The 22724-nt window shown below is 36.1% G+C and overlaps 1 protein-coding gene across 8 annotated transcripts in view; it reads right to left on the bottom strand.

Moving 5' to 3' along the window:
- KDM6A (lysine demethylase 6A) overlaps positions 1–22724 on the bottom strand; it is a 208130-nt gene that overhangs the window by 77300 nt on the left and 108106 nt on the right. For all 8 annotated transcript variants that reach the window (XM_045471883.1, XM_045471885.1, XM_045471880.1 and 5 more), the window contains exons 6-8: positions 20508–20628; positions 8420–8474; positions 4353–4387 (exon numbers count right to left, since the gene is read on the bottom strand). In XM_045471883.1, the coding sequence (XP_045327839.1) occupies positions 4353–4387; positions 8420–8474; positions 20508–20628 (211 nt within the window). The remainder of the gene's footprint in view (positions 1–4352; positions 4388–8419; positions 8475–20507; positions 20629–22724) is intronic.

Genomic DNA, 22724 nt, shown 5'->3' with positions numbered 1-22724 from the left:
AACAGAATAAAAAACCCAGAAATGAACCCACAATTATACGGCCAATTAACGTTTGACAAAGCAGAAAAGAATATCCAATGGGAAAAGACGGTCTCTTTAACAAATGGTGTTGGTAAATTGAACAACATGCAAAAGAATGAACCTGGACCATTCTCTTTCACCATACACAAAGATAAACTCAAAACGGATTAAAGACCTAAATGTGAAACCTGAAACCGTAAGAGCCCTTGAAGAAAACACTGGCAGTAATTTCCTTGACATCAGCCATAGCAACTTTCTACTAGATAGGGCTCCTGCATCAAGGGAAACAAAAGCACAAATAAACTATTGGGACTACCTCCAAATAAAAAGCTTCTCCACAGCAAAGGAAACAGTCATCAAAACTGAAAGGCAACCTACAGAATGGGAGAAGATATTTGCAAATGACATAGCTGATAAAGGGCTACTATGAAAAATATATAAAAATCTTATACAATAAACACCCCAAACACAAATTATCCAATTGAAAAATGGGCAGAAGACATGAATACACATTTTTCCAAAGAAGGCACACAGATGGCCAAAAGACACATGAAACGATGCTCAACATTTCTCATCGCCAGGGAAATGCAAATCAAAACTACAATGAGAGATCACCTCACACCTGTCAGAATGGCTAAAATCAACAATACAAGAAACAACAGGCATTGGTGAGGATGTGGTAAAATGGGAACCCTCTTGCACTGTTTGGTGGGAATGCAAACTGGTGCAGCCGCTCTGGAAAACAGTATGGTGGTCCCTCAAAAAGTTAAAAATAGAAGTACCCTACCATCCAGCAATTGCACTACTAAGTATTTACCCAAATGCAATAATACTAATTCAAAGAGATACATGCACCCCTATGTTTACAGCAACATTACCTACAATAGCCAAATTATGGAAACAGTCCAAGTATCCATCGATGAATGGATGAAGATGTGGTATATATATAAATACTATGGAATATTATTCAGTCATGAAAGAGAATGGAATCTTGTCATTGGTAACCATGTGGATGAAGCTAGAGAGTATTCTGCTAAATGAAATAAGTCAGTCAGAGAAAGACAAATACTATATCTCCTATGTGGAATTTAAGAAACAAACGAGCAAAGGAAAAAAAGAAAGGGAGAAGTAAACCAAGAAACAAGCTCTTAACTATAGAGAACAAACTGATGGTTACCAGAAGGGAAGGGAAGGGGGAGGGGGGTGAAACAGGTGATGGGGATCAAAGATTGCACTTCCTATGATGAGCACCCCATGTTGTATGGAAGTGCTGAATCACTATATAGTACACCTGAAACTAATATTACACTGTAGGTTGACTAACTGGAACTTAAATGTGAATGTGAAAAGAATAACTGATATAGTTTTCCAAGAACAATTCCTAACATGACATAATATGTGTCTATACTTGGACATATGACATTATACAGAGAAATAAAATGTATTTAGAGATGGTATGACAATACACCGAGCAACCTATGAGAATCTAATTGTTAAATCTAGCAAAAACAGGTATGTGGGAGATGACATTCCATTAAAACTATCCATACCTAAATAGAACTATTGTATCATCCAGCAATCCCACTTCTGGATAGATTTTCAAAGGAAACAAAACCATTGTCTCCAAGAGATATATCTGTATTCCCATGCTCAATGCAGCATCACTGATAACAGCCAAGGCATGGAAACAACCTAAGTGTTGGTGGAAAGATGGGTGAAGAAACTGTGGTATATAAATATAATGGAATAGTATTTCAGCCTTAAAAGAGAAGGAAATTCTGTCATTTGCAACAACATGGGTGAACGTGGAAGTCATTATGCTAAATGAAATTAGCCAGACAGAGGAAGACAAATACTTTATGGTATCACTTATATGTAGAATCTGGCGGGGGTGGGGAGTGGTAGGTGAGGTGACAGGTGTGTTAATTTACTCAATGCAATGCGTGTAATTGCAGAAATCCTTTCACAATGTGTGTGTGTGTCTGTGTGTGTGTATCAAATCATCACACTGTGCAGTTTATCTTACAATTTTATTTGTCGGTTACACCTCAGTAAAGCTTAGAGGCACCTGGGTGGCTCATTCGGTTAAGCGTCTGACTTTGGCTCAGGTCACGATCTCACTGTCCATGAGTTTGAGTCCCACATCGGGCTCTGTCCTGTCAACGCAGAGCCTGCTTCAGATCCTGTCCCCCACTCTCTCTGCCCCTCCCCAACTCATGCATGGATGTGCTCTCTCTCTCAAAAATAAAAATTAAAACATTTTTTAAAATGCTAAAAAATAAAGTAACCCTAACCCATATTTATGATTAAATTTAACCAAAACATTTCTGGGCTCAGCCCAAATAGCTCCTGCTCAGAGAGGCCTTCCTTAACCACTCTAGTAAAAAAAGTATTCCCTCACTTTTCTGTCTTAATCACAGTCTTATTGTTTAACCCTGTAAAGGTAATGTGGGTATAGGGCCCTCGGGGTTTGTAAAGTGATACTAAATAATGTCTACATTTATTAGCAGGGAGACTTTTTATATAAAGAAACTTTAATTCAATTATTTTGAGTACCTAGCAGTGGCCATTAACCACATAGGACTACTTAAATTTACACTTCAAAATTCCATATTTATAAATATTCCTACAATTAGCTGAACTATAAAAAAGTTACTTTCTATAGGGAGTATAGAAAGTATAAGCATTTTTCATATGCTTACAGTGTCATCTTTTGTCACCTAATAATTACACAGTCTCCTTGCCATGAATTTTGTTCTTCTGGTTTTGTTTTGTTTAATCTTAATGGGAACTACAATGTATCAAATGAAAGAACCGATGGAGGGAGGGCCCTGTCCCCACATTACCCTCACAAGATTAAAAAAATTAACACTAACAGACAACTTCTCATGAGAAACAATGAAAGCCAGAAGACAATGGAATGTAAATTTCAAAGTGGTCAAATATGATAATTCCACCACCAGCAAAAACTCTCATTAAAAATAAAAGTGAGGAAACTTCGGCTTTGGCTATTGCCAAAGTTCACTAAGAACTAGAAAAGTTCAGGGAAAAAAAAAAATCAGAACTTCTCATTTTGAAGGCAGCAGAGAGCTCCTGAGGTAATGAGAACAGAAGGGGCTACGACTCCAAAGAAAGAACAACTTTGGAGAGGAACCTGATTTCTGTAGCTGCTTTCCCCCTGGGGCCCTTGCTGATTTGGCAAAAATCAGCAGTTGGCAGAAGCTGGGATTAGCATTGGCAGGTAAAGGCTGATCCACAAGCTGATGTAATTCTCACAAACATCTTCTCAAGGTTGATAAAATCCCTAGATTAGTAGGGTGCATAAATTCTTCTTCCTAGGGCACACACACCCATGTGTTTTGGGGGAATCAGGGGCACAGCAGATCGAAGTGTCCAGGAATCTGATGTTAATTTTTTCAAGCCCTCCATGGTGGCATTGAAACTAAAGAGACCTTACAAAACAGATGCACAAATATGACAGTATTTTTTCCCCTAAAGAGTGGTTATAAAATTTATGTTTTGGGTAAACTCTGATTACTCAATATTTTACTTTCATATCAAATTATAACTGATTTTCCATGCTACTGCCTAGAGTAAATGTCTATGTGTTATGCCTTTTATCAGACAACTAAGCAAAGTCTGCCATACACAAAAACAAAATGTTCTAATTAAACAAAAAAAGGTTTGTAAGTATAGCAACCATAAAAGTATTTATTGGTAATTAGATCAAGAGATGACTCTAATATGGCTTTTAAATGGTGACACGTGGAAGGAATATTTCATTCTTAAGAAAAAGTAAAACTAAATAGCAATGCATTATAACAACCACCTATAAACATTTTGCAAAGAAAACTAGGCATTCTACATTAAGAATAAGAGAAAACATGGGGCGCCTGCATGGCTCCGTCGGTTAAGGTCGAGACCTTGCGGTCTGTGGGTTCTTGAGCCCCACATCGCACTCTGTGCTGATAGCTCAGAGCCGAGAGCCTGCTTCAGATTCTGTGTCTCCCTCTCCCTCTGCCCCTCCCCCCCGCTCATGCTCTATGTCTCAAAAATAAACATTAAGAAAATAATAAAAAAAGAGAATAAGAGAAAACTTAAACACCGTCATTTAAAGCTACAGATAGTTCAAAGTTTAGAGGCAAAACATATTAAATGAAACTTCTTCATACACAGCAAGTACTGTTTCACTAAGTAAAATCTTGATCACATTTAATGAATATAAAATATATGAAGGAGACAGTGTCCAGAATCCCATTAAAATACATACATGTCTGATTTCACTTATGGGTGATCACATTTGCTTAAGTAAGGTAAGTTAAAACACTTACCTGGGTTTCATATAAGTGGGCAATGTGAAATTGAACTGCAAAGATGATGGAAAATAAAAATCAATACCATTAGAGTAGTGTTTAGGGTAAATTAAAGAAGAATATAAAATGCCAAACATAAGCACAGTCTACACTATAGAGATTTAAGTAACAGAACATAACTTTTATTTTTAATAAGACAAAATACACAAGCAAACACACTCAAGAACATGACACAAGAAGCTGTTTGTGCCACATGTATTCGTTGTTGGTAATTATCAAAATTTGTCAGTTTAATTATTAAAATCAACATTAAAATCTATAGCAAGTGAGTATATTCCTTACAACATTCAAAACTGTAAGATTAAGCAAACAGAGAAAACTCTTATAAATCTATGCATATCAAAACATGGTATTTTAAAAACAGAGGTCCATGTCAATAAAATATAGTAAAGTCAGTATTTCGGTTAAAAAAAAAAAAAAACGTACTAGAACCAAAGAAAGCCTCTAATTCTTTATACCGTATTTCATAACAACATTTATAAAGAAGTCATAAGCCAGGATGACTCTAGTAACAACACACAGAGGAAATGAGTTGTTGCATTTCTCTATCGGTTGTTCAGAATTATTCAAAAAAAAAAAAAAAAGACAAACCACTTAGAAGGCAAGAATAGTAAAGAGTCACAAGATTAACAAGTATGTCTTGAAAATCAAATAAATATACTTCAGGTTCTGTTTGCAGGTCTTCCTGATATACTGCATCACCAAAGTATGAATGATGCAACAAAAGCAACAATGAACCAGGAAATCAAAACTGGATTCTAGCTACTTTAACGCTATAATTTCCATTCTTCAATGACAAACCTCTTTTTTAAATGTTCCATCTACCTCGATTTCACAGCTGGATTTCAAAGAGTCTGGGAGCCTATCAAATGTATATGCAAAATGTTTATGTGCATCTTTGAAAACAAGATCCACACATCTATCATCAAGTACTCACTGAGGGATGCACCATGAAGTAACTCTCTCACTGATTCTCCTAACAGTAAGATTCACCTGGGAGGTTTGTTAAAAATAGAGATTCCTGAGATTATGATTCAGTGAGCCTGGGGCAAGGCCTAGAAGGCTGCCTTTTTAATGGGTTCTGCAAGATATTCTGATACCTGTTCCCTCGACCAGCACCTGGGAAGAACTAAACTAAGTAACCCTAAAAAGCAAAACAAACAAATGAAATATATAATGAACTTTAAAACCAAACATTTTTGGATCGAAAGTAAATACTACATCTCTCTCCATAAACAATTGTTAAATATCACACATTAATCAGAGATGAGGCAAAACAAGTATCTTTAGAAAATGAAAATCAGTTTTGTGAAAAACACATAAAAATAATAACAAAATTTCTACATATAGAGATATCCCCTTTATCCATATCTTTTGAGGGCTTTTCTTATTCTGCACTCCCCCTTTCCAATACAGCTCTCCTTGAGATTCAAGTCCAAATCTCACCTCAGTGCATCACTGGAGGGAGACTGGGTTACTAGGCTAAGAGAACGAGAAAGGGATGGAAAACTATACTCATTTCCTATCTTCTTACACCTCTAATAAAGGTGATAAGGAAGAAAAGAACTAGCTAGCTAGCATCCCACTACCGCCTTTAACTTCCTCCAAGCTCAGTCCCTAGGCCCTCCATCTAGGGCCCCCCTAAGCAATGAATTACTAAATCCAGTGTCATCTTTTGTAGTGTGAAAGTCACCACATATTTAAGTTGTTAAAAATCGTCTTCAAGTGAAATATAACCATACAACCAAAAAAGCTCCACTTGGCAAGTCTCAATTAGAAGTGGAAATTTTTAACAAAGATTGCCGTAAAAGGTTCTGAAATTAAACTTTATTCAGAAATTATATATTATTTTTAGAATTAAGAGAATTAATTAAATCTAGAGGAAACAATTTTATCCCAAGGGACCAACATATAATGAAAAGTCTCACGTCACCATGATTCTGCTTTTTAAAACACCAACTGTAATTAACCCCTCTTAAAAAGCTCTAGACGCAATAAGTGTATCTACTTACTTTTTAATTGCATAAATGAACTGTGCCATAAAATACAAATATCTCATATAGACATTTTTTTAAAAGCTTACTTTACTTTCTATAATTTTCTGATCGTCTGAAGTATCACAAAGTAACATGGAAGATTTCAAAGAGTAGTCAAGGTCTGTGGCATACACAAACAGGTGATGACGTTAAAAATTCAAAGAGAAATACGCTTTGCAAAGATAATAAGAGCCTGGTATTTAAATAGTAATAATGTCTGGCTCAAAGTAAGTAATCTACATTTGTTAGTGCTCTGTGAGACGTCAGCCATTACCACGGCTATCATGTAATCACACAGACTGCCTAAAATAAACTACCCAAATCAACTGAACTATAATGGCCTAATGTCTCTAAATAAAGCCTGTTCCCTTCCATCACAGCAACCAGCCTTATAGCACAGAAAGTCCTGAGTCCAGGCAAACCAGGATGTGGGTTACCCTCCCTCCTTTTCCCTTCTCAACAACATACAGAGAGAGAGAGACACAGTAAACTTGAAAATGTATTCATGATGGTTCGAATATCCTCTTCACGTTCAACAGGAAAAGTTTTCTGCCCAATGGTACTCATTCTACAGATGTAGGTGTCTTCCTCTCAAGCAAGAGCAAGGACCTACAACTGAGATTTAACTTCAACAGAGCAGAATAAAATGAGGATTTACCAAAATAATTAGTCTAAAGTTTATGAAACATCCCTCAAAAGTTATCATTCAAACAGACATACAGTTATGAGAGTTAGCTTTAAGGTACAAGATATAACCAATTAAATGAAAACGAGCTGTTCCCTTACTCCCATATAATTAAGGAAAAAGTATAAATTAACATTTAATAAATGTATCGGAGTTAAACTTTTTTCTAATCTAACCTTGTTTTAGAAACTAGAATATTGCTGCCACCATTTATTCAGCAAACACACTGATCGGTAGCAAATCCTGAGTTTCATTTAAAGAAAACAGAAATCTTTTATGTTTTCTCAGGAAACTGCCTCCAGTAGAAGCATGATATAATTGGTCTGGCTTAGACGATGATTTAATCCACACCATGTCATAATTCGTGTACTAACAAGTTACATTCTAACTTCTACAGTCTTTTCATGTACGCAATCATTTTCTTAGGCATTTTTAACACTGACACTACTTTTCACCTGATGTCATTCTATGGAGTTAAAACACGAAATCACTTAGAGCAAAATACCGACTTTCTAAAACCTAGAATCCTTTAACCTGAAATTTTCATTAAGAATGATTCAATTTTTCATACACTCTAATTAAAATTTTAATATTTCAAGAAAGTTTTAAAGAAATCGAGCTTGAACCCAATGGATATCCTTTAAACTTTTATTGGCTATACTGTAGAGAACACTAAATATGACAACACATGCATATTGATAAACACATCATAATCAACCCAATCTGCTTTTGGAAAGAGACGTACACAGAAGCAGAAAATAACTGAAGAAAACCACTGTTATCGGAACAGGTTTCTCACACACATTCTTTCTGAATTAATTGAAAAATGTCACTTCAAACTTTATATATGATGTGTAAAGCTGTAATAAAAAAAAATCAAAGGAGTATTCATAATTACCAATAATTTTAATACCACACAGCAAGAATCGGTGAGCTACCACGTAAGAATCTCTGTATACTTATTTTTCCTAAAACACTGGCAAACCCTGTTTTTAATCCCCCCAAGTCATCTATGATATAATTAATGCATAATCAATCTTGTTCATTAGGGAAGACAATTTTAATTCAACTACCCAGTTCACTGGCATATCTATTTTAGACACAGGCTGTTCACAATAACTGGTCTCACATGTTCCATCTGTACAAGTAGCCATGGCAACCAATACAGTTAGATTCAATAATTCTAGAAGAAAAATTGCAAAGGAGTTTATCACTATCATCATCATCATCACCATCATTACTACTATTATTTGCCATGAGGTGATCTGAACACATGTAGAAAACTATTACTTAAAAATACTTACTTTCAGCATTGGACAAAGTGCAGGGATTGCAGTCAACCAAAGCTAACTGAAAATGCTGCAAGAAGAGAATGAGAAAATCAGTGCACTAAATTCAGTCATATACATGTGCCTTAATTTCCAGTACATAAGGTCTAACATAATCATGAAACCATGCTAGGCTAATAAAACACACTAGACAAACAGCTAGAATTACTTTGTACATTTATTGCTGACAACCTGCTGCTGGGTTACTTTCTTGAGACAGGTGAGAATGGAGAATTAACTTTAATCAAGTTATTGTATGTATAATTTTGCTTATATGAAAAAAGCTTCAGAAAAAGCCTTCAGGTAAATAGTAAGTATCAGGTCTAGAGCAGTTTAAATAGTTTAAGACCATTATTTTAAAAACTGAAAGTGGGGCGCCTGGGTGGCGCAGTCGGTTAAGTGTCCAACTTCAGCCAGGTCACCATCTCGCGGTCCGTGAGTTTGAGCCCCGCGTTAGGCTCTGGGCTGATGGCTCAGAGCCAGGAGCCTGTTTCCGATTCTGTGTCTCCCTCTCTCTCTGCCCCTCCCCCGTTCATGCTCTGTCTCTCTCTGTCCCAAAAATAAATAAACGTTGAAAAAAAAAAATTAAAAAAAAAAAAAAAAAACTGAAAGTTAGGGGTGCCTGGGTAGCTCAGTCAGTTAAGTGCCCAACTTCAGCTTAGGTCATGATCTCATGGTTTGTGAGTTCAGCCCCACACGGGGCTCTACTGTCAGGGCAGAGCCTGCTTCGGATCCTCTGACCCCCCCTCTCTCTCTTTACCTCCCCACTCACACTCTCTCTCAAAAATAAACAAACATTAAGAAAAAAAACTATCTGAAATACTACCAAGGATGCATGAAATAGCCTGTGTTCAAGCTCCTCTATGAAATATAGTTTTCTTTTTAGAATGCATATGCTATTATATATGTAGGCAACATTAAACCACGAATAGTTTACAGTACCCATTTATAACAAGATCATATAAACCTGCCCAAAAAATACATGCTAAATTCAGTGGATAACATGAATTTTTAAGAACACAAACCATGATCAAGGACACTGGGTGACATGTGACATCTACTTTATCAACATTAAATCTGGTGTATAAACTAAGAAAGAAAAACGAGTACCAGAGTTGGTATAAAATCCTTAAGATAAAAAAAAAGTAAATCTCTTTGAACTCTGAATAAAAATATTTCCATATATGTATATTCAAATTTTCTGATTCTCTACAAGTTTTAACATTAAAAGTAATCAACAGCCAAAGCACAAACCCATTAAAAAAGTATTTTGACCACAATAAGCTCATTCTCCACAACCCAAATATCTAAACAGTTGTATTTCTCACAACTATTGGACAAACTGAAAATTGATACACATTAATGACAACTTCTGGATGTAAACTCCAAAAGACTTTATCGAAAGAAATAATCATTAGCAAGCTTTCAGTACTATATTTCAACACAGAATGAACAAAACTACACTTGGCCAACTAGAACCCTCCATTACCAAAAACAAACTCATGTCAGCTACCCAGTATTACAGTGAAAGAAAGATGAGAAGGCATCATTTGGTATGAACACAGCAGCTATCATATTCCTTCACAAACGTCTGTTATTGTGCAAGCATAATTAGGCTAGCCTACATCTGCAGTATTCTTTAAAATTTAACGGTTGTAATATTCTGACTGGACAAACTACTAACAAAATGACTATAACCCTTAATTATTAAATATTTAATCCATTCAACAAATATTTATCAAGTGTCTATAATGTCCTTAGGCCAATGCAGGCACTAGGAATACAATGATCAACGAAACAAATGAAAAGTTATGTGTCATGGTTGACTAAGTGAAAAAAAAAAAAAAAAGATCCAACATCTGAGCACTTCAAGAACTGCTTTTATTAAAAAACAAAACAAAACAAAAACAAGGAACTGCTTTTATTTTCCCTTGCCCTACTAAGCAGATTGTATATACACTCAAACATCCCTTTAGTGTGCTACCATAGCAATAGATCCCAGACTATTTTAAACAGTACTCGTACAACTGAATCTAATAACACTGTATGTCAACTATACTTCTATAAAGGAAATAAAAAGTGAGCACTATGAAAGCGAAGCATGCTTTATAATCAGTTGTCTTCCTCTAGGCAAAAAGAGGAGCCCAGTAGCCACACATTCAGACTCTCCGACATTCTTAAGTCTAGTCGATCCTGTTGGCATATGCTTATATTTAGATAAGAGCAAGCAAGCAGACCTTCCCTAACTGAGCCATCAAAGGATACAAACTGACCTGTAAAAAAACACACTTCGAGATGGCAGTATTGTTAGTTTTACTATTACAATGACATCCCACAAAGAGCAGAGATGCATAATTCAAATTGCCTAGACTACATTTCATCTATCAATATGCAAGGTCCTGCAATGAAACCTGGCAGAAGCAGTTCTGGACCATGTTTACATAATTATCAATCACTCTTAAAAGCACCAATGAAGTCACTGATGTATCATTTCAAACCCACAACACAGTGAAATATTAAACATTTTCAAATAGCAACAGTATTAGAAAAATTACTTGGCAAAAGAGTACATATTCAAAAACATGCATGTGAGAATGAAAGAACTGAACAGAGTAATTACGAAGTATAAGCAACTAAGAAAACTAAAAACATAAAACTACCCCATACAAAGAAAAACAATGATACGCTTTGCAGTAAACTACAGGCAGATGAGGGACTGGGGTGGGAATGACATGACCTCACAGTTTCATTTCTAGTATCTAAACCAGATGCAAAAGAGATGTACCTATTAACATATAAACCAGGAGAAATGACTATCAATTATAATAATCAGCCCCAGGAACTGAAAATACCAAGGTAAAATATCCAGCAGCCATCCCTGCCACCAACAGAAGCAGCCAGGAAACATTTGGACCCCACCCGGAAATACTGCAGTACTGAAACTGACTATTGCTGTGTGAAATAGTTATTATGCGGTAGAGGCTTCTGCAGTTCAAAGACTACATACAAACCTCAAGGCAGAAAGCATTCTACTGAAAATTAATTTCCAAGCAAGATTTACCTAACATGTTTTTTTAATGTTATGGTGATTTTCTTTTTATACAGCGCTTCTGGTCCACTTGAACAAAAAGGTTCTATTCATAATAATTTCTGTTGACGCTTTTATCACCAAAGTTACCTTTTGTTTTGAAAGCTTTTCACTTGTTCAATATTTCAAAATAACTTCACAGCATTTTGCTTTATATAGACTAAGGAACTTGATTTCTATCTGGAGGAAGAGAATCTATATTCATGTAATTAACATGGAAAACTCAAGTTTCAAGACTTTATTTCTCTTTAAATTGTTTTCCTTCTAGCTGTAGAGTCTGTCCTATCTCATAAATCTTTCCAATTACAGAACCCTTCAACTATAGTCCCAATCCTGAAGACAAGCAGTGATATAACTTGTTTTTGTAATTAAGAAATTATTTATGTATGTATAAGTTATTAAAATTTGGAGCAATGTTTGGATTCCAGATCCAATCTCGGATGTTCTGACTCAGTGGGTTGGGGCTGACAGCCTGCAGACCAGAAAAAAAAGCTTCTGTAAGTTTTTCCAATGCACAATTGGGGTTAAATGCCACTATTTTCAAGTTTTTAAATTGTGTACTTGCCCCCGAAAACTTTACTTCAGACCAAGTAGGCAAGGTAGTTGATACTGTTGACTATATTCAATTAGCACAGGCATGGCCTTTTCGGAATAAAATGATGGCAACGCCAGGCACTCTGCTATGGCTACACATCTACAAAACTGAATACGTGGCTCACTGACATTCATGTTCTCACAGAAGGTTAAAAGACAGGGGTGCCTGGGTGGTTCAATCAGTTAAGCGTCCGACTCTTGGTTTTGGCTCAAGTCAAGATCTCACAGTTCAGGGGATGGAGCCCTGTGTCGGGCTCCGAGCTGACAGCGTGGAGCCTGCTTGGGATTCTCTGTCTGTCTCTCTGCCCCCTGTCCCCCGCACACACCCTCTAAAAACATAAACACACTTAAAAAAGAAAACAGAAGAACTTTAAAAGACAATTCCATAATGGAATCCAAAAGATGTAGATGAGGGAAAAAAGAAGAGAGAGGTACTTCAAGCTGAGGAAACCACTTATTTTTACACAGCCCTTATGAAAGAGGGTTTTGCGGGCGATTTTAAATGAGAAAAGGGAAGGTACGTCACGTACTCTTACAAGTCACTTTTTTCATTGTTACAGACTGCCACAATTCTAAAAGAACAAATTAAAGCCAACAAATTCATTCCTAAACCTAACAGTCTATGATAAGTGGATGAGACTAGGAAAAGGTCCTGAGACATGATGGCACTTTAGGGATTTGGTCTCTGAGAAGCAGATGCAGAACCGAAACTGGCAAGTTTTGGCAGGGCTTAGGAGTCAAGTCCCTCTGCTGGCTAAGCTGATCTGACTGAGGTTCTTTCACAGCCCTCAAACTCAAGTTCTTCTGATTCTCTGTAATACAAGATTATTCCTAACTGTTTTGAGGAGAAACTCTACTGCACACCAGTAACTAACAGCTAACACATCCTGGCAATCTCTACTCAAAAAGGAAGTTTCCCATCTGGTCTCCTCTCAAAGTATCCTTAACAAAAAAGTCAGACAAAAGACACTGTAATACTGAAGATGTTCCAAGTCTTATTACTTCTTTTCACAGCCCTGTTTTCTGGCTCTAGACTTCTATCTGTCTCTACCAATACTTGATGTCCCTCAGGTACCTCCAACTCGATAAACTCCCAAAGGACTCTTCTCCATTCAAAGCCTTTTCACCTCCCAATCCCAAAACCTGCTGCTTACTTTACCGCCTACAAAAAAGTGAATTAAGCCAACAAATGAGAAATCTATTCCAACACTGAATCAGTTAACAAATGAACTAGTTTATTAACCCCTTAAGATCTACAAAACGTATGATCTTCCGTCCATGCATCCACGGAGAACCCCTTTATCCCACACCTTTTTTCCTGTCACAGTGTCCTACTTGTCTCCCAGCTCATTTCTATTGTATTTTACCAAAGTACAGGTATACAACTGACCAGAAATTTTAAAACACTGATTCTAGTATGTGTCTAATCTGTGTACACAAATGATCAGAGTACAGGATGACTTCTTTTCCAAGTTCTTTAAATCAAGCAGTCTACAATTTGTATTCTTATCAAAATAAGACATATTTACACCAATAACAAATACAAGGAGCACACAATATATATTTTACAAAGGGGATAAAATGATGATTTTTTTTTTTTTTTAATGTGCCATCAGATACACTGAATGCTTCATAAAGCTAGCTGTTATGGGAACACCAAAAAAGATGCTCTTTGGTTGGAAAGGATTTCTTGCAGGTAAAATATATTTGAGGAGAGAAAACTGAAATGGGAAACCTGGCCCCACTCTAACCCATCCATATCAGAGACAATGGTTACTGCAGATCTATGAGCAGTCATGTCCTTTTCAAACATGTATTTTGGAGGAACTGAAGTACTTCTGCTGTTTATATTATTTTACGCTTAAAGGTATGTAACAGAACTCATGGCAGAAATGAGTATCAAGTTGGAAAAACAAAACTAGGCTGGCAGAGTGGAGAAAGCAGTATGAAGCGGCTAGATAAACCAATTAGGAGATCACCTCAGATCAGAGAATACTATCTAGGAAAGATTAAAAGGTAAAGTACAAGTTGAAGAGTAGAGGAAAGAGGAAAAAGCCGGGCAATGATTTTTGCCCACAAGTAAGTAAAAATGGACAGGGGACAAAATAAACAGTAATGACCATCCTTTGCCAAAAGAACAGCGATATTACATTCAGGTGAAGCCGAGTTCTACTGCCAATGTGAGAACTAGGGAGATGTTGTTTAAAGGCACAAACTTGCAACTAGTAGATAACTAAGTCCCAGAGAGCTAATGCACAGCACAGAGATTACAGTCAATAAATACTGTATTACAAACTTAAAAGCTGCTAAGAGACTAGATCTTAATTGCTCTTACCATACATGCATGCACACTCAAAATGATAATATGTGATGAGGTAGAGGTGCTAGCTAATGCTACAATGGTAATGACATTGCAATATATATAAATGTACCCAAAAAAAGGTGGTGTACACCTTAAACTTACACAGTAGTGTTATATGTCAATTATATCTAAATAAAGCTATTTTTAAAGAACTCAAATTTTCAAAATGCCAACTAGAAGAGTCAAGCTATTGAGCGTCATGAAGTATTCATTATTAAATAGGGCAGGGGTAGCCACAGAGAAGTATTAGCAACTGAATTAATAAAACTATGCTGCTAAACCTTCAACAAGGAAATATTACCGACATTTTAGAAACTTAAGGCATGGTTAAAATTACTTTAACAGCTAGTATTCAAATTCTAAGCAAGTATTTTTAAAATAGAGTTCATGGTATCTTAATTAAATGAATTTATGTATTTATGTATTCTACATTAAAAAATAAATTATAAGGATGCCTGAGTGGCTCAGTCGGTTAAGCGACTGACTCATGATTTCAGCTCAGGTCATGAGTTTGAGCCCCCACATAGGGCTCTGCACTGACCGTGCAGAGCATGCTTGGGATTCTCTCTCTCCCTCTCTCTGCTTCTCCCTGCTTGTGCTCTCCCTTCTCTCTCTCTCTTAAAATAAATAAATTTAAAAAAAAATTTTTTTTTTAATTTTTATTTAAAAAAATAAAATAGGGGCGCCTGGGTGGCTCAGTCAGTTAAGCGTCTGACTTAAGCGGCTCAGGTCACGATCTTGCAGTTTGTGAGTTCAAGCCCCCCATCGGGCTCTGTGCTGACAGCTCAGAGCCTGGAGCCTGCTTCAAATTCTGTGTCTCCCTGTCTCTACCCCTCCTCCACTCATGCTCTTTGTCTCTCTCACTCTCAAAAATAAAATAAACATTAAAAAAATTTCAAAAGAAATTAACACTGGTACAATACTATTAAAAATAATAAAAATAAAATTATCAAAGATAGGAGGCATTGTCACAGATTACAAAAGTGGTTTCTAAAAGGAAATACATATCCTTGTGCCTTTACTTATTCCTTCTGCCATGGCATAAAAAATATGACAATAAAAGTCCTGAGTCAATAAAGGGTATAAGATCAAATCAGACACCTGGAAATGAAGTAGTTCCTGAAGAAGAGTAAGGGAAAAAGAAAGTGAAAGTGCTATTTCACTCAGTGGTTTCATGTCACATATAATAATAGTACACAGGAGACAAGCCGAATGAACTGGTGAATGGGAACGTTTAGAGAATACAAATGCACTGTCAGTTTGTAGAGAAAAAAAAATTTTTGTTACAAGGTGATAAATAAAGCCAACCTCTCCCCCTGCCCTCCATTTTTCCAGGCCTTCCTACGAGAGGTATTTATCATTTCATAGCCTCTTCCATTTCATTTATCTATTCAAGAAACACTAAGCACTTGGTAAAATGCCAAACTAACGTGCACATCTCATTTGAGTTCAATCCATTTCCTTTGAATTGTGTCTCTGTGACACAATGGTAAGTCAGTACTTACCATCCTTAAATACCAAATTATAAGGGAACTCATACTGGTATCTAGCCAATTACCCACAGGTTCTCATTAAAAAACGCCACAGTCTTGGGGCGCCTGGGCGGTTCAGTCGGCTGAGCGGCTGACTTTGGCTCAGGTCATGATCTCACAGTTTCTGCGTTCGAGCCCTGCGTCGGGCTCTGTGCTGACAGCTCAGGGCCTGGAGCCTGCTTCACATTCTGTGTCTCCCTCTGTCCCTCCCCTGCTCATGCTCTGTCTCAGAAATAAATAAACATTACAAAAAAAAAAAAAAAAAAAGCCAGAGTCTTTACCTTTAAAATCCAAAAAAGTTCCAATGTTGATATATTTAGGGACATGTAAATAAGATATTTGTAAATATTAAGAACATGTAAATATTAAGAAGAATTTCTACACAATCTTCATTAAATGAAAGATACTCTGGCATTAACAGACTGAAGAATATGGGTGTTATTACATCTTATTTTGCATTTCCTTCCTTCACATGAAGGAAATAATTAACAGTCTGCCAGGATGTGAAAATTGGAGGCATTATGTGAAACTATTTGTCAAAATTAGTGTACTTTTATTGAAATAATGATCATACATTGCCTGAAATATGTAACGAATATAAGCAATTATCATTAACACCATTAAAAAGTAATGAAATAAAACATATAATTAATTATATGGTGTAAAGAGGCAACCAAATCCACCTACGGGGTTATCATCTGAAACAGGGAAGAAACACAACAAACACACATGACCTCTCTACTGGCCAACTTAAAAGTAACACCGTATGACCGAAAAGTAAGCTGGGCATTAACTTCATATTTCTGAGGATGGGCAGAGTGACAAAAGTACAAGTATTAAATTCTAGGATGGGAAAATGGGTTTCACAAACAGTATCTCAGCTGGTCTCAAACGGAGGAGTTTTAGATGCATAGTAGACAAACTGAGAACTGAAAAGAGAGGGCTGAAAAAAAAATGGCAGATACTTTCACATACATATAAATCTTTACAATAATCTTGTAGAATGGAGACAGTTACTCTAGTACTATAGATGCAGAGAGAGAGGATCAGAAGAGTAAGGCATCTTGCCCAAGATCACACAATTAGTCATAAGGCAGGGCCAAATTTTAAAACCAAATTTGCTTGCTATGAGAGCTGTTTATACAGTACCAAACCAGAATGAATCTGTTGCAGAGATACATTTTGGTAACAAAGTTATTACCAGAGATACAAATAAAACAGGAGGCCTTGGAATCTACTTCATGTGTAGGTGAAAATAAGAAATCTATTATGAAAATAAACTGCATTTTATCATCGAAAACCTGTATACTCTATATCCCTCTTCAGGGATAAGGGAGAAAGAAAATGAGGTGCAGAAGACCTGACCTGTAATGGACCGACTGTCCACACTGCCCCACACCAAAATCCTCTTTTTTTACCCAACCCTCATGCCAGTAACAGTGTGTTGAGGGGACTGAGCCCTGCTCAAAAACTGGACATAACTGGTCTACAGAGCAACCACATCTTTGATTTAAAAAAAAAAAAGAAAATCAACTGAGAATGGCCATGGGGCCCATTTCTCGCCTGTGACATTTTGCAAAGTGAAGTATTTTTGAAGGGATCAACACGAAGTCATGATCTTTCTTATTTATGACATGATGATCAGATATCTGCTAAGCACTTATCATATGCCAGCACTGTACGAAGCACCTATTCCGCTGTTCTACAATACCTTTCTATAGGAGATGTGAAAAATGAATCATCCCACTTTGATTATATCCTGCAACTTTACTGAATGCATTTATTACTTCGAATAGTTTTGTGGTAGAGGTTTTAGGGTTTTCTACATTTCACTTTGATTATACCTGGCAAGCATCCTTAAGAACAAGCCAACACAGAACAGAGAAAAAAATGAATCCTTGATGAAAACTTGCACCAGATGAATTAACCATTCCTGAAAGTTGTACTTCACATTATACAAGCTACTTTTTTTTTTTTTTAATGTTATTTTAACCAGCTTCATTTGGGAGTTCCTAGGCTTGCAGCCCAAAGCATCTATACCAATAAAGTGTGCTTCTAGGAAACAGCTTCATGTAGTGGTTAAGTCATCAGACATTCCACATCTACCCATATGAAACTAAAATACTAGCTAGCCACCTAAGGGGAGAGAGACCTTCGGATTTCTACCTTCATTTGCACTAAATGTTAAGCACTTAGAATACTATACTCAAATACCTCCTCCTCGACCAAAAATGATGATTCCTAAAATTCTCCTGAAAACAGACAGGGAGTACTGGAGAGAGAAGCCTTAAAAAAAGCTAATGTCAAAATGAGATCAAAATCAAAGGCAACCTTCTCATTATGGAGAAGAGAAATAGCAAGGGTTCCTAAAACTTATTTTTTCTATGCTCACACAAATGAAATAAACATCAGAATGATATCAAGTATTTTAACAAGAAAACTATACTTACTGAGGTAAAACAATTTTGCTAATATTGCTATGACCTGAAGGTTTGTTAGCCTTGAACTATGCCTGAACAAACAGAAGTTGTACACAGGAAGGTCTCTGTTGAACCTGACTTAGCAGTAACACTTGTTGTTTCCCTTGATTAAAGAGGATTTTAAATATTGCCACCTTTATGGAAAACAGAGTTCTGCAACCACAGAATTATGTAAAATGCCACGGTATTGATGTTCAGAGATAGCCAAATTCTATAATATGGTAAACTTTATAGCCACATTTACCAAACTGCTATCAAAAACACTTCTGCCACACATAATAGTCATATTGTGACAAGATTATAAAATGACCAAATAAGATTATTTTGTATTTTAAGACATTGTAAGAGTCTTTGTTAGCTCCTATATACTGTGGATGTCCAAGAGGTAGTTAAAATATGCAAGGTAGCCTATCTGAACTTATTTTCCATTTCAAATCCACTCATAATCCATAGCACACAATTGACTCTTGAACAACACAGGTTTGAATTACATGGGTTCACTTATATATGGACCTTTTTCAACACATTACAGTAGTATAAATGTATTTTTTCTTCCTTAATAACATTTTCTCTTGTCTAGTTTTCTTTATTGTAAGAATATAGTATATGATACATACAACATATAAAATACATGTTAAGCAACTCTTTAGATTTAATCTTTTAGGTTAACGGTGAAGCTTCCAATCAACAGTAGGCCATCAGTAGTTATATTGTTGAGGAATTGTTAAATGCAGGTTTTCAACTGGGGCGGGGCGACGAGGGTTGGCGCCCATAACCGCCACGTTGTTCAAGGGTCAACTCTTTGAGAAGTGCTGCTCCACATTTGAGGAAAACGGGTAATTTGCAGGCATCCTTTATTCTCCACACTACCTAATTTTATCCTGACATCAATCCATCTCACTGCACTTACCTTTGACAATTGTGTAATAATCAAAATACTTCACAATCAACTTGTTTAAGTGTTTCTGATTGTGTATCATTCTTTCGTATCATCAGCATTGTTCTTCATAAAACTCATGAAAGACAGAAACAGTATTTGCCTAACTGTCTACTTTACAACTCTGGAACAAGGAAACACAGTTTTTAAAATACCTTCAAGTAGTACCTTATTAGTGAATTCAAATTACAACCCACTGTAAAGCCTCTTTATCATTCTTTATCTCCCTCTCACCTCCCCTGAGGACCAAAATAATCTGCAATGGAGATATTTAGAACACGGCAGCCATTATAGTCATAAATTCACAAGAACTTAAACTTTATTCCTAGAACTTCTAATCCTTCAAAGAGCAAGCCTTTCATTGCACAGGAAAGCACTATTTTTATGAAAAGCCCGGTAAGACCTAAAGTGATAGCATAGACAGCACAAGAAACTCAGTAACAAATCTGAGAAATATCAAATTTCGATAGTACGTAAAATATTTAACCAACAACGTATTATCTTTTCCTAAAGATGTTTATTTTCACAAATCAGCAATTCAAATGACTTGCAGAGAATAGTTTTTTTTAATAATTTAGATTATGAGATGTGTCCTGTTGGTAGAGGTCAACAGATTTCTAGTGAGACCCATGCAAATAAATAGTCAGAATGGGGTCACAGACACACCAACATTTAGTAGCTCCTTCTGACCTCTATGGTGACCAATCACTTACACTGGACTGATTTAGATGTCCAAGTTGAGATTGAAACCTTCACCCTTTCCTGATGACGGACTTCAATTAAAACTTAAAAAAAAAAAAAAAAAAAAAAGTCTAATGGTATAATCAGTTACCTATGTCTTAGGATCATAACTACTTTGTACCCTGAAACCCAGCCTTGAGTATCTTCCAGTTCATAGCTAGTAAAACAATTCCTTCACCTAAATTTTCAAATTTTCCTTTGAAGTATCAATGCCAATATACATTCCAACATTTCTCAATCCTCTAATATTTAACAACAACCCACTCCCCAACCCCCCCCCCAAATGCATAAAATGAAACATTTTATCTTGGAAAAAATCCAATAACCTACCTTTAAACTAGACTCATAGTCTGTATTCACTTTGAACATAAGCCCAAGTCGTAAATGAATTTCCTTGGCTCGACAAAAGCTGGGATCAACATAAAGCACCTCCTGAAATGCTTTAATTGCCCTGAAAGAATACAGACATAAGATATCTTAACTTTTTGAAACTTGCATGAATTTTTGCTTGGTAGCACAGTAAAACTTCTGCTTTATGCAATATGGTTTTAAAGAAAATGTGTTTTACGTGAATGTGTTGTTTAAAAAAAAAAAAAGAGTAGAAAATGGCACCTGGGTTTTTTATACAATTGAATGTAAATCATCTAATATAAAAGGGAACAGGAAGATCAGATGAATGTATTCTCAATTATCCACATAATATCTTATGGCTTAATAAAATTCTCAGTTTAAATAACCGATTTCATTGTTTCTGGAATTTCCTAGAGGAAAGAGAGGTGGGGCAGATAGGATAGTTTTATTTTTAAGAAAGGAAAAGTTAATCCTGTCTCTAGTCTACTCTGTAAGAATAAGTCTTCATTGAAAACTCTGTCTTCTACATTTAGATTTACGATCCATATGTACCTTATTTTTTATACAGTGTGAGGTCAGATTTCATTTTTTCCATACAGATCCAATAGCCCTGGCATCATTTGTAGAAAAGACCATTCTTACCACAGCTCTGCAGGGCCACTTTGTCCTAAATCAAAAGTCCACATTCATGTGGGGCTGTTTCTGGGTTTTCTATCATATATCACTTTCCATTTGTCTATCAGTCTATTTTTGCCCCAGATTCACAATTTATCTTTTATAAAAGGCCTTGATTACCAGTGGAGCAAATAAAATACAAGCATAAGGAACACTCTTCACATTAAGGCATATAAAAATGTATTCAGTGATCATGTAAATGTACTACCTACTAAAAAATAAATTAAAATCATAGTAAGGAAAAATGTCTACTTTGAATTTTGAAAATTGTAATACAGCGGTAACATATGTTGGTCATCATTTTAAATCTCTCTACATTATTTAAGACTTATCCCAAGTACCAGCTAATATATTCTTTATAAAGCTTATCAACTATTCTCTGCCTCTACTTATCCTAGAAAGGTGGCTATTTAGAATCATAGATGATTCCAAAGGAAAAGTCCATCTTTTATATTAAAATACCATAACTCAAAACAGAGCACAATACTTCCTATGTCTTTAAAGGAATTTTATTGTGATTCATGCATTATCTATTTCCCCAAAAAAACAACTGTGTTTGGTTATGTCCATGTTTATTATAAAATTAAGGGTTCTAAAAGGTAATGTTCATCGTTGAGGGGTGGGGGCAACAGGTGCAGCATCAGATACTTTTATACCTGACAAAATACTTTCCTCCTGAAGAGGAGGTTGGCATCTATGTGTTAAATGGCTTTTTAAATGAGTGGGTGTGTATGTGTCATCTGATGTGTACAGGTAGAAGACTGGAGTTAAAGACCTGACAGAAAAGAATTGGTGTAAATTACCATTCTCATTCAAAGGCAGCTATTTCTCAGACTTCAAGATACTTCTCTGAGTGTTAAGAGGTTCTCTTTGTACTTGACTCAAACCTTTCTAATAGGAGGAGGTACGGTTCAGCCTCTATGATTCTCCTGGTCATGACTAGTGCTACCACCTTATAATAAAATAGGCAATTGTTGGGGGAGGGGAGGCTGCATACAAAAGGTTAGGAAAAAAACAATTGCAGCTATAAAGGAGGCCAATTAAAACACGATACAAGTGGGAAAGGGTAACGCAGGGGTATGGAGAAGCTTCTGGGCTAACAGCAATTTTTTATTTCTTGACCCAAATGATGGTTATGAACGTTCACTGTACAAATAACATGTTAGGATGTATACTTACGTTTATACATTCTGAAGTATGATATATTCTGTAATAACCAAAATTGAGGGTGATGCTTCATAAAATGCTAATTAACCTTAACTTACGACATGGGTCAGAAAACTCTTGTGGAATAGGTCAGAACGAAGCAATGTCCACACGTGCTAATAATAAAACCCAGGCAGGCCTGAGTCAAAGACATGAACGAAGAAGAATGGAAGTGGAAGACAGCAAAGAAAAGAAGAAACAAAGGAGAAAAAAGAAGTTAGGAAAGAAAAATGGTCTAAGGAAGGGCGTGTGAGAAAATGCAGTAAGGAGAGCACAGAGCATCAGAAACGAGCCCTCGGGAGAAATTATTTCCTA

The sequence above is a fragment of the Leopardus geoffroyi genome, chromosome X (assembly GCF_018350155.1).
Source record: "Leopardus geoffroyi isolate Oge1 chromosome X, O.geoffroyi_Oge1_pat1.0, whole genome shotgun sequence".
NCBI lineage: Eukaryota > Metazoa > Chordata > Mammalia > Carnivora > Felidae > Leopardus > Leopardus geoffroyi.
The sequence above is the reverse complement of the archived record's forward strand: the minus strand, read 5'-3'. Positions and strand labels throughout refer to the sequence as shown.